A 13,554-nucleotide genomic window follows, 5' to 3' on the forward strand; every position below is an offset into this window, starting at 1 on the left:
GTTTTAGGAGTTCTTTATTTCCTGTGTTACTGGTTCTCAGACGTTGGACTGCATCACAATCACCCTTAGGCCTTGTTAAGGCAACTGGGGACCACTGGTCCCCACCACCAGTGTTTCTGATTCAGTAGATACGGGAGACAAGAAATCAGCATTTCTAACAAGTTCCCAGGTGATGCTGCTGCTGCTGGCCTAATGACTATACTTTGAGAACATATATCCTGTAGGTGCTTTAAATGTAGCAGCAGTAGAGGTTTCTTGCTAGTTTGGGGCAAAAATCAAAACCCCCAAACTCCAACAATTTAATACTTGATTCAATCTTGGGACCGGAGAAGGCAATGGCACCCCACTCCAGTCCTCTTGCCTGGAAAATCCCATGGACGGAGGAGCCTGGTAGGCTGCAGTCCATGGGGTCGCTAAGACTCGGACACGACTGAGCATCTTCACTTTCACTTTTCACTTTCATGCATTGGAGAAGGAAATGGCAACCCACTCCAGTGTTCTTGCCTGGAGAATCCCAGGGACCGGGGAGCCTGATGGGCTGTGGTCTATGGGGTCACATAGAATCGGACATGACTGAAGTGACTTAGCAGCAGCAGCAGCAATCCTGGGACATAAGCTATGATTTTCCCTTAATGGAAGGGGTACAGCTGGGCTTACTTCAGTAGCAACTGTTTAAATCAGTGACACCCACCTCTCTGCATAGAGCATCTGGTGTACCTTTAACCAAGAAGAGCTGGGAATAGATCTCAAGGAAACACACTAGCTTTCAATAGGAAGGACATGAGTCAGACCTCTAAAAATGAAAACACAGATCGTTGGAGATGAAAAAATTTATTTCAACTAAATTTTGTTTCATTTAAAAAGTCTATAATGCCATTGAAAAAGAAATAAAATAGAAACATTTAACTGCCTTTAAAGATAAAAACACCCAAACAAACCTCTAAAGGCCAAATAAACACATACATATACATTTCAAATATTTCCACTGTTTTAACAAACCTCAATATTATCCTTGTTGTCATTTCAGTCTCCTGAAATAAGAGCAATGACTACTACATAATTATTGGACTAAACATTAACCATATTATTTCTAAATACAAACTACACTCAATGTATTTGGGTAGTTTGCTGAGTAAGTAGTTTTTAAGGCTTGATTCTATGAAATATCTGTTTCTCTCTGGTAGAGTCCAAATACCAGCTATCAGAAGGCACGTATATATAAACATATGCAATTTGAGGGTGGTTATGCCTTATTGAGAGGTCATGAGAGTACACTTAAAACCAGGACAGTAACTTTAGTAACTTGAACTCAATACACCATAGCCACCACCATGAAGAAAAGCTAAGGACCTACAGCTCAAATCAAGTACTGTGGGCCCTAGAAGTATTGTGGTTTGTTGATCTACTGATCTGAAAGATCTAGACAAAGTGCAATTAGTGGTCAGAAGTAAACTAACCTGGGCAGGCTCATGAAAGTGAACCTTCCTGATGCATCCTGAGAACACAGGGCATAAACACAGTCAATGTAGGCAACAGCTTTCTATTTTTCTCACTTGCTGTTTTTATCTTTCTATCCTATTTGGACAGGATTTCAATGATGGCTAAACCAAAAGGCTTATGTCAGCAGAGGGTCAATCGTCATGAGAAATCCAGATGAAATCACCACTACATACTCAGGAATTTCAGTTAGCAGCATGGCCTTTTTGAAATATCACCAAGCTGAATCTAAAACTGCAACAGGTGTATCAAGTCAGAGCCATGGACTCTAGAAGCTGATCAATGATCACTCATGTGTCTATCATTATCAAATTCCCATAGAGTGGCAATTTTCTGAAAGCATTCCTTTCTCTTCCATCTCTTTTAGAAGATATAATGAAATACTGACCTTCATGTGTTTTAACCATTTATCGTGGGGGGTGGGGAGGAAGGACTCTCCTAGGTAATGCCTCCTATTGTAATTTTAACTAAAGTGTATTTTTTGTTTTCCCTATTTTGTACTAGCTTAACTAGAGGTCTTTGGTGGGAATAGTGGATCCTACTTATGTTAAAGAAAGTGGTAAGGCAAAATGGCAACTTTCACAGAGTCTTCAAGTAAACAGAATCCCTGATATAACTGGAAAGGAATATGTAATTTGGGGACAGTAAAAAACATCTATGACAACTTTGTCTTACACCTTAGAAAATGTGCTTTGGCTCTGGAGTCTCTTTAAGGCACGAAACCTGGTAGACAGTTTTTATTAGTGGCCCGTACCTCTGATTTAGATAAGACAAAAATACTATTAACATATAAATAACAATAATAATTTTGTTAAGAGCCTGAAACCACTGGGTGAAGTTGCAGGAAAAAAACCCAAATAGACTAACATATTCTATGTGTAAATATCTGCTGCTGGTATAAAAATAAGTAAAATGTAGTTTACACAGTGCAAAACTATTGGAAAAATGCCTCTGGAACAGACTTGACGTCATGGTAGAATCACAGTGCTGTCTCAAAAATCGTTAAGGCTGAGGGCTGTCCACTGGAAGCGTTCATAACCACATGGCCATTGTGAGTAATATCTGGATAATTCCTCTTGAAGTACACCTAAAAAAAAAAAAAGGGCAGGTATAAAAACATGTTTAAAAGTGTTCAAGTCCTCCTCCCTAAGGCAGTGCATTTCTCTGTCCACTTTTCCTATGAAGCAATCATATCACTAGTGGAGACACAATATTAAAAACCAGGGATGTATTTATTCTGTGGAGGAAGTAGCCCCATTAAAACCCTCAGTGGGGCTGGGCTTAATGCCAAACAACCTGTAGATCCACTACAGTTCTGATCATTCTGATCCACAGATATGCTTTATCAGTACATTAAATTGATAAGCAAAATCATCTTACTGACTAAAAGCCTGGAGATAAATTAAAAACATGGTGACAAAGAGGCTGGGAAATCTAGCGTCTGCATGAGGCTTTCTCATTTTCACACATAAAATGAGCACAATCGATTTGGATGTTAATATCAGGTTGTAATCCCTATATTTTATAAACTCTGATTGACAAGCATTGAAATGCTGCCGTATATGTATGAAATATCCTGGCGTTTAATTTGTGCGGCAAAGCAGTTATAGGGCCTATAGAAATGTGATCTGTGGATAGTGGGTCCCAAGAATGAAAAGAGAATCAAAGGCTTTAACAATGACTCAACCAAGTAACTTCTCTAAAATGTAAGATGATACCAAATAATACGACAGTTCTTTGCCAGGCCTTTGAGTTCTTGAATTCTACCAATTTCTAGCTGAACTGGAAGAGATACAGGTTTTCTGATAAATGTATAATCAGAACACAAAGGAAATGAAATGCTGTCAAGTTTCTCTGTTCCACAATCATCACTTTTTAGTAGCTGTATCGTATCTTGGTTCCTTGACGGGTACACATAACAAAATGAAATAATGTCAAGACTTGTGAGCTCTTATCTCCAAATGTGTTTAGGTGAAAAAGGGCTTCAAAAGTAATTTTTTTCCTCCAAGGAAGAATGTGAAAAGTTTTGTTTAAGTCTTTAAAACAGAAAATGCACCATCTCTCTGAGGCTGACTCGTGTCACATGCTGGGTCGCTTAGACACATGATTCTTACAAAACCTCACTCTAAGTCCATTTGTGGATGCTGTCAACAAAGTTATCACGAGAGATAGTGGGCTTCATATTTGAAACAGAAAAGCTCTGAGACACCTACTTTCTTATTAGGTGTACTTTTTCTCTTATTGCCTGCATACTTGCTAATCTCAAAACCACACTGCATATGAAATGCTGTATATTAAAATATCACTTGAGGAGAAAAAGAAGAAATTCTCCAAGAATGCTTGGACCCCACTGGGTAAAATCTGAACCTATTTCCATTATAATGTAAGTATCTAAAAGTAAGGGTCTTGGGGGGGCCTAACTGCATTTCATCTTCCTCCTCAATTTTTAAAAAAATTGCCATACTTGAGTTGTTATATATTTATGTACAATACTGTTAGTGAAACTAAAAACAGTACTCCCTCAAAGGAAATTAGTTTCAATTTCTAATGCTTGATATACCACCCCATCAACTGGTTCTTGCTCCATACCACTTGTCAATGTCACTTTTTATTAAAAAATTTTATTATTAGCAATTTTTAACCAAAATGGTCTAAAATACTTGAAACTAAATGAAAACAAGCTTCCTGTGTGCATAAGCTCCTTGATTTGATCTTTCTCTCATCTGTTACCCTGACAGCAGGAGTGAGAGAAGGCATCCTTTTCAGGGTGGGTTATGAAGGGAGTTGAGATGACTGAATGCTTGTTAGCAGAGTCCTTGTGGATGGGCTGAGCCTGGGATGGAAAAGCCCAGTCTCACCTCTCTCTCCTGGGACCACTGCTGACCCTGGAAAAATCACTTAAGCTCTCTCCACTTCAGCTGCCTGATTTGTGAAATGAGACAACGACCTACCTCATATGAACTAATTGATGGCTACAAACTGCAGGATGAAAACAGGGTGAGCTAAATGTTGGGTGTGATTACGATGGCGCTCAGAGACATGGCCCCTTAGCCCACGGAAAGTAGCAGCATCATCTGGTTTGAACAATGAAAACAAAACATCTAGGAGTCCCTTGGTGAATCTTCTGATTTTATCGTCACAGTAGGGCAGGCTTGCAGTTAATACACAGTTGAATCAAAAAATATAGTAACTCAAGAGGCAGTAATCCAGGGCTTCTCTCATAGTTAAGTTTGTAAAGGATCCTCCTGCAATGCAGGAGATCCTGGTTCAATTCCTGGGTTTTGAAGATCCCCTAGAAAAGAGAAAGGCTACCCACTCCAGTATTCTGACCTGGAGAATTCCATGGACTGTATAGTCCATTGGGTTGCAAAGTGTTGGAGGCAGAAAGGTAATTAAAAGACTTAACACTTTCTAACCTGTGAATTTGAGAAGTTACTTAGGCCCTTCTGCCTCAATTTCTTGATCTGAGGAAAAATACTACCAGATCAAAATGGTTTTAATGAAGATTAAAAAGACACAATGCCAAAAAAGTTCAAATTCAGGGCAAGCAAAACGTTAAGACCAGTGAGTGTTGGGTTTCTTGAGACTTTTCATGTCCTACTTGGGTTTGGTTCATTAGACATCCTCTAATGTAGGTTGAAACAGTATTTCAACTCCAACATGGAAACAAAGCTATAAACTCTCCCATGCATGGCTAAAGGTCAGCAATGGATGGTTCAAAAATGTAGAGTTATGAGTCAAGACTCTGTCCATTCATTCTCACTGAACCTCATGGCCCTAGTTTAACCTCAGCCACCCTCTAACTCCTCATCTTTAAGTCAGGTCTAATGTTAGTACACGTCCTGGCAGGTGTATTATCAAAGTTATCTGGAGAATTAGAGAGGATTTCTTCTTTTCATTTAACAGAATGTTGGATTTCCTCTCTCATCCTCTCAGAAGCAAGGACACTGGAGATCAAAAAGTAAGCCCAATATATGATGAAATCAGGAATGATTTGAAATCACAAATGACAAAATATCTGAATGAACTGCCTTATGCAACTGGATCCAATGGGCTGCAGCCAGCCAGACAGAAGGTACCTAAAGAGAGCAGATATGAGAAACAGTGGGAAAGCAGGTCTCCAACCACCTGGTGAATTCCAAGGTGCCAATGAGGAATCATAGAGAATCGCTGTCTTTGCCTAAAGCATGTCCTAGGTGAGGTCCTAGGACAAGAGAGATTCTGAAATACAATCAGCATTGTAGCTGCCCAGCTCTATAGGTTAGGGAAAAGTTCAGGCTAAATGAGTATGTATTTTCAGTTTCTCTCTAGCACACACATGCTCACTGTCTTAATCTGGGTCATGGGGAGCACTTCTATGTTAAAAGCAGAGGGAATTCCCTTAAGTCTGCAATGATGCACTAGCCACAACTATCCAGCATATATATGGTCTTAAAATAACAGAATTAAAAAGTGAGTAGTAGGAATAATAATAAATAAAAGGTAATACAGTTTGTAAAACAGAAAAAAAAAAAAAAGGGAAAAGGAACAGGATAAGCACATGATGGATGAAAGAAAATACTCACTGAACAGACAAATATTATGAAAAAAATAATATATTGAAAGAAAATGTAGTAGGATAATCAACCTGTAAACAACAGAGATCTGAGTACAAGGAAACCTGCAATAGTAACAAAATATGAAACATGACAAAGTGAAAGGAAAGATAAAAGTAGTGAATGGAAAATCGGGGCTCTGAAACAACCTAGAGGGGTGGGATGGGGAGGGAGGCTCAAGAGGAAGGAGATCTGCGCATACCTATGGCTTATTCATGTTGATGTTTTGGAGAAACCAACACAATACTGTAAAGCAATTATCCTTCAATTAAAAATAAGTTTAGAAAAGAGAAAGCAAAAAAACAAAAAAAGAAAAAGAAAAACCATAAATACTTTTCAGCCATTAAAAGAATGAGATAACTATACACATAGATAGTAATAATGAAAAAAGGAACAGCTATCATTGTGCTTAAAAACAGGAAGGAAACATATGCACAAGTTCTTACTGGTACACAGAACAAGTCAACAGAATAGTCAAAAATGGTACTGGGGCTCCACCCTGGGGGAGGAGCCCTGTAATGACAGGAATGGTAAAGTGACTTTTTAATTTATGAAGTAATTTTATAAATAAAATTTTAAAACATTAAGATTTTAAAATGTAATATTTTTGAATTTTGTAGCATTAGATATATCATTTCTTTAAAAACTGATTATTAAAAATAAAATTTAATTATTTTCTGATGGTACCCAGAAGAACAGTGGGCACATTTTCTTATTGTTGGGTGGTAAGGGTTCAATATACATCCTTTTAAAAAGTGATCCCACTTTTATATTACAAAACACTCTCTATTTTCAAAGCGCTTAAGCATCTGCTCTCAGCTGATCCCTGTAATAAGGGAAGAAGCCGGTAGGGCTGTAATCCCTGCTCTACACACAGGTGAGGACCTGAGGCTCAGAGGCCTTGGGGGACACAAGGCTACGTGGATGCTAAGTGCCAACTCCATCTGTTCAGACTGGTCCAGGTTCCTAGATCTAGGATATGACATTTCATAACTTTTGGGTTGTATCTGGTGATAACATGAATAGATAAAGTGAAATTTCTGTTACATACTGGGAACACAGAAACTTCAAAAAACAAAACGAGAAAAAGAAAGAAAGAAAAAAAAAAAAACAAACCCTCAATCAGGTCTGCTTCATCACAGAAGAAAATGAATGACAGGCAATAATCCTTTGTTACATGATGAACTGGGTCCCCTCCAATTTTACATGTTGAAGTCCTAAATCCACCAGTCCCCCAGAATATCATTTTATTCAGAGACAGGGTCTTTAAAGGGGTGATTCAGTTATAATGAAGTCATAAAGGTGGGTCCTAATCTAACAGACTGCAGTCCTTATAAGAAGAGGAGAGCAGGACACAGGCACACAGAGGGAAGGCCATGTGAGACAGAGAGAAGACTGCACCTCCAAACCAAGGAGAGAGACCCCAGAGGAAGCCTCCCCTGCCGACACCTTGACCTCAGACTTTAAGCCCCAGCACTGTGAGAAATAAGTTTCTGTTAAGTTGCCTACTCTGTGGTTCTCTCTTTATGTAGCTAACAGGTACTTTCTTTACTCTTTCATGGATCATTTAAAAGGGTCAATCAGTGATTCAGCTCGCCTGTACCAACATTTTCAGATATCAACAACGAAGTCAAGAAAACGTGACTTGGAAGAACCCTTTTGCAGATGTTGAGTTTTGTTTTCAAATGAATGAATTCTGTTAGAGTGAAAAGCTTGTTGACTCAGGCTAATCCTCTTGGTGTCACAGCTCTGAAGTGTGCATTGATTTCTGATGCTTTTACATATTAAAAGTTGACAATCTGACAGCCTGTACTCTTACGAGGACCAGGTATATATGCAGAAATGATGTTAAGAAAATACTCAACTGGGATGGGAAACAGGATATGTATTTATGTCTTTCTGTAGAAAGTGAAAGAAAGTGAGATTCCTGGCTGTTTTGTGACGAGATTACACAGGGAATCCCAGAAGGATGATGGGATCTTAGCAGGAAGTTCTAACTGGGAGACACTCTAGTGGATGAAAGTGTTTCGTGATGTGAAATTTCACGGATAATAAAATATAGCCCTCGGAGTACAGCTTCTCTATATTTGCATACAATTTAAGTGATTTCAAGTTCAGAACACAGTCTCTGTTGTCCCCAAACTCTTTAGCCAGCTTGGTGACCCTGACCAGGTACTGGTCTTCATTTCCAAGAGGATGAATGAGATAAAACAATGACAGAGAATTCAGTCCACAGTGCGAAGGCATTGTGAATCCTGACTTATCCTGATGACAGTTTCATCTTCTAGAAGGAAAAGGAAGCATGGGGTGGGGAGGTACGGGGTGGGGGGGGGCGCAAATGGACTAATTCTAAACACTGAAGAATCAGGAAGAAAGTGACATACCATGGAGGAGTTTCCCTTATAGATTAGAAAACAGAAGTGATCCACACATTTCCCTGCTAAATCTTTCTAGACTGATAAACAACATTCCATTTTTTTTCTCTTCCAATGCTCAAATTTCCAGGATATTCCTCAACAGCACTTGCATCACAAATGTGCTGAGCACCAATCAGAATGAATGTAAAGGGTCTGCAAAATGAGACTATTCTGTGTTCCCTGAGAATCTGAACCCAGAGTCCCAATGTGTGGCCAGTTCAATCCGAAATCTCACTTGTGTGCGCACATCCTGACCCCTCCCCCACCTCTGCTGTAGATTCTCAGCAGCCCTGTCTTCCACCTCAAAAGTATTCTTAAGACCTAGTCATGAAGCTTTGTCTCTGGAGGCTTGTAATTGAAAAGGGCACAGAGTGCTTGTTACCAGACCCCTGGTGCCAGAGCATTTGAGGAGTGAACCATGGAGACGAACTTTAATTACAACTCCCCGCAGTGGGCTCACCTGTTTTGCTGTTTCAGTGAGGGCAGCGGCCTCAGCCTTGCCCAGTTGTTGCACCATCTTATAAAATAGGCTGTCTCTATTTTGCAGCAAAACATATGGCTCATCATATTCTTTCAGTCTCCCTGAATCCAAAACCTGTAGATCAGCAGAAAGAAAGCATTAGCACACAATGTTTTGCAGAAACGTATTATAATGCAGACAATATTTCGGAAAGGGGTAGGACAGGGAGAACAGAGAATCTATTTGGGTGGTAGCACTGGCTGGTGTTTAAACGGTTTGATTACCCTGTTTTACCAGGCAGACAAAGGCCTAACCCGACCTTTTATTATTATAATGTTAAAGGAAGAAAATGAAAGTTTCAGACTATGATTACTTGCACTTGCCAGATTATATTCTGCCCCATGGGGTTGTTATCATTAGTAAGTGCTTTTAGTTCTCAGACTCTTGAGCTTTGAAGCCTGTTTATACAGATACACAGAGTTGGGAAATTTCTTGATTCAAGAAAATCAAACTCAATCTAGCTACAAAATAGGTTGATGTCATATAAACTGATGGCAGTAACCTGATAGCAAATTAATTAACTCCACGTTGGTTTCACAGAATCTGAGCAACATTGGGGGGACAAAAAGTAAATGCTTCTGGAATTTCTTTGGGTTCCTGGAATATTTCAGGTGCTGACTTTGGCTGTAGCTTATTGCTCTGAGTGAAAGGCTGGCAAAAAGAGCTGCTACCTCAACAGCTTTAGCTGAATTGCTCAGCACAGAAACAAATCTCTAGAAATCCAATTTTCTCTTTGGATGAGACTAAAGAAGCAATTAAGAAACTGAGCTCCAAATTCCAGCGATCACTGCATGCACAGCACATGAGGACTACCCAATCTGAATTCCCAAGCATCTGAATTTGTTGTCGCAAATTATCTTTCCTTGCTTCTTGTTCTTTCTTCAGCTGCCGGCCTTTCGGGCATTTCATTGCTCATTAATATGTCCACTAATTAGAAACTGAAAGGTAGAGGAAGGGGCTCTTAACTCTGCCTTTCTGCTTATTAGTGGCTTTGCTTAATGGTTTCAGAGGGAAGGAAGAGTCTGAAGCCATTGGCCCAAATGACGTACCTAGGAAAACAGTTCTGATGTTAAGTGGTACTTAGTTCTTCATTTAGGTCATATTTAGAGTAAATGCATCTTTGGAGAATACGCTGAGACGCTAAGCAGGACACAGGTTGTTTTTCCACATGTAGGTATTGCAGTTAACTCTGTCCCAGGGTATTTAATCGCAAACATTTTATTAAGTCTCATAAAGGCCATTTTCCTGTTAAACTTTTGTTTACTACTGGGAATCCCTGCTAAGAGGAGGCCTCACAAAAGAGTTCAAAAATAAATGAATCTGTTACATCTACATAATTATTAAAATGTCCTATAATTTGACATGCCAATTTATATGCCCTGGATGTGTAATTTTACTTAAGTATAGCATTATACAGCATAACCATTCTTCCTGGTGTTGAAGGAAAAAAATGCAATTTTAAAAACACAGGTCTCTCTCATGCCAGAGACTAAGTATATATATCAAATTACTTTATACAATGAAGAGCTTCACATTCTTCAAAAGCCACAACTTTTAAAAATCACCACCTCTGAGTTGGTAGGAATGAGTTCTCTGACTATAAAAACTATATATTTTTCAATAGAAAGCAGTAATATTAATATTTTTCCAACTTTCTACTTTGCAAAAATTTGAATGAATACTCTTTCCATTTTCTTTCATATTGTCTAAAACACACGATGTCACAGACATAGTAGTTCTCAGCACTGCTCAATATCTAATAAAGGGAAAGGCAGAAAAAAAGTACTGCTCTCAAAAAGTAATAGGATTAACAATATAAAAGGCAGAAAGATCTGTTTGACCCTTAAAAGTATTAGCAATGTAATGATTGTGCATAAGGGCAGTTGTTTTTTTTTTTTTTTTTGTGGGTGGAGACAAATCCAAGTGGACATGCGACAATAGTTCCTGGTTTTCAGTTACCAGGAAAACCTTACTAAAACAAGATTTGAATTGATAAAGAAAAGCAAAGAATATAAAAACCATAAGATTGCCTACAAACACAAGAGATGGGATCTGAGTTTCTCGGCTCTTGTTTTTTACATCATAGATTTCCAAAAAATTCTCTAACTGCAGACTGAAATATGGGCAACAATACTGTTAGGCCAATAGTAGATTTTCATAGGCCAACTTTGCTCATGTTACCAGGGAGAATCTGGGGTGATCTGAAGACTGGAGTATGTAAGGATTGGAGGGAAAAGCTGTGCTATTGGCTGAAGACAAAACAGGACACAAGCAACCAGCTAATTCTAAACAGTATAGGAAGGAGTGTTTAATGTAGAGATAGTGCTGAGTCGTAGAAGAAAGAGGATTTCTCATTTGTCTGTCTTGCTCCACTGTTTTTCGACAACAGAGAAAGTAAGGAAGATTACATTAGCTGTCATTATGACTCCATCATGTTTAAGAAACTTAAAATTGAGAGAACATCTTTGTAAAATAGAATTCTTAGCCCAACACATTAATGGTGCTTAATGAACCAAAACTGGGTAAATCCCTTTGGAGAGTCAACACATAAACAAAGCTATTAATTAGGTCACAGTTGTTTCCCAACAAGCCTTCTGCTTGATGTACTTACAGTAAACAAAACCATATCCATCCGTCTTTGTGCAGAAGTATTCACCAGTGCAACAAAATGTGACTATTACGCCGTAAGCGCTTGTAATTACACGACTTTATGGTGACGACACTGGAGGCGCTGCCCTTCATCAGCACCTGTCACTTCCCCAGCCCCTCCCCGACCGAGGCTGGCCGCCCGCTCTCTGGAGCACCGGGCTTTGTAGCAAATTGACTTGTCTTTATGTCCACATTAAAGCTTTAGGAACACTTCCTGGAAAAATTTCCAGAAAGTAGGAATACTTTCAGGAAAGGAATACTTTCTGCAAAGGATACAAGTCAGGGCATCCCTCAGAGAATTATGGGGTTCATTTCTAGAACACCATGAAGATGTGAATATCACGATAAAGTGAGGCACTCAAATATTCTGGTTCCCCAGGGTGTATAGAAGTTATGTTCACACTACACTGTAGCCTAGCTAGCCTGCAACAGCATTATGTCTGCCTTAATTTAAAAATACTTCATTGCCCCAAACCTGCTAACCATCATCAGGGCCTTCAGCAAGACAGACTAATAACATCAAAGATCAGTGATCACAGATCACCATAACAAATATGATAGTGAAAGTAGTGAATGTGGAATAGAGCTGAGTTACCAAACGGTGACACAGAGACATGGAGCAATAAGCACATGTAACTGGAAAATGGACCTGATAGGCTTTCTTGACTTAGGGTTGCCACAGACCATTAATTTGTAAAACTACAACATCTGCAAAGCACAGTTAAACAAAGTATGCCTATATTTCTAAATCACACAAGAAAAAAACTGTCTCAAAAATGAAAGCTTTGAGAAAGAACATTATTTATGGTGTTTCTTTTTTGCCAAATTGAAAAGCTGACTGGTAATCAGAAGTTCTAGAACAAAACACAAAGTTTAAATCTGGGGCGGGTGAGCACAGAGGACAATACCCCACCTCTGAAGCTGCGGTATGCGCATCTCTTAGGTCCCATGAAGTCTAATCCTGTCGTGCCTACCAGAGGAGTCAGCAACTGCCACCAGCTCAGATCAAGATGTAAGCAAGTGGCCAAGTTTACATTTCCCCATAGGACCTCCCCGTCACATCACTGACAACCCAACCAGGGAGCCCTAAACTGAAGGTCACCCAACACAGGAGTGGGAAGGGGAGCTCCACAGTGAAGGGCAAGGTCAGCCATGGAAAACAAGCCCAGTCACTGCAAAGGGGAGAGGCTTCAAAGAGAATCCTTGCGTTTCCCTTCTCTCTCCATCTTCCCCATTCACCCACATGCTCAGTCTCCACACCCGGACACCAGCATCGATTCCTCTCTCTGCCCTCAGATCCCACGTTCAATCCATCACACAGTCCACTTGGCTCCATGTCCTTCTCAATCCCAAATCCAACCATCTCACCATTTCCACTGCTACCACCTTAGCCTAAGCCACCAGAGGGCAAAATTATGAGAGCCATGTCTGGAGATCTAACCTAGATAGTTGCTAACTAAGACAATTAGCACAGTGTATCTTTTATTTTTCCATGCCTCCAATTCCTATGTAATAAGATTTCCTAAATTAAATGCTATTTGTTGAAAAGCTTCGTTTTTCTCACTAGGCCTTTTCTCAAAGACTCCCCTCAGGAAATCTTGTGAATATTCCAAAAGCTGAGACATTCTACAACCTAACCTGACAACTTCTAGGCAGTCTAAATGAAAGGCTGATTTTATGATTAAGGGAATTCAAAAATCCAGGAAAAAAAATCTGTGACATAGGGGAAATGACTGTGTTCTTGAACAGTGAAATTTGAAGCCTTGCCTAGCATTTGAATTATTTTTCTGGTTTTTCATCTTAATGAAAAATAACAATTGAAACAAACTTTTAATATGAAAATATGAAATTACTAGATACGTTATTTAATAGCACA

General features: G+C 39.3%; 1 protein-coding gene across 5 annotated transcripts in view; it reads right to left on the bottom strand.

Annotated features, from left to right (window-relative positions):
• Positions 1-815: 815 nt before the first annotated feature.
• LOC129624632 (ATP-binding cassette sub-family C member 4) overlaps positions 816-13,554 on the bottom strand; it is a 187,117-nt gene continuing 174,378 nt past the window's right edge. For all 5 annotated transcript variants that reach the window (XM_055542787.1, XM_055542782.1, XM_055542785.1 and 2 more), the window contains 2 exons: positions 8,970-9,104; positions 816-2,584 (listed from right to left, as the gene is read on the bottom strand). In XM_055542787.1, coding sequence (XP_055398762.1) covers positions 2,477-2,584; positions 8,970-9,104 — 243 coding nt within the window. In that variant the 3' untranslated portion in view covers positions 816-2,476. The remainder of the gene's footprint in view (positions 2,585-8,969; positions 9,105-13,554) is intronic.

This window comes from Bubalus kerabau, chromosome 12 (assembly GCF_029407905.1).
Source record: "Bubalus kerabau isolate K-KA32 ecotype Philippines breed swamp buffalo chromosome 12, PCC_UOA_SB_1v2, whole genome shotgun sequence".
NCBI classification, from domain to species: domain Eukaryota; kingdom Metazoa; phylum Chordata; class Mammalia; order Artiodactyla; family Bovidae; genus Bubalus; species Bubalus kerabau.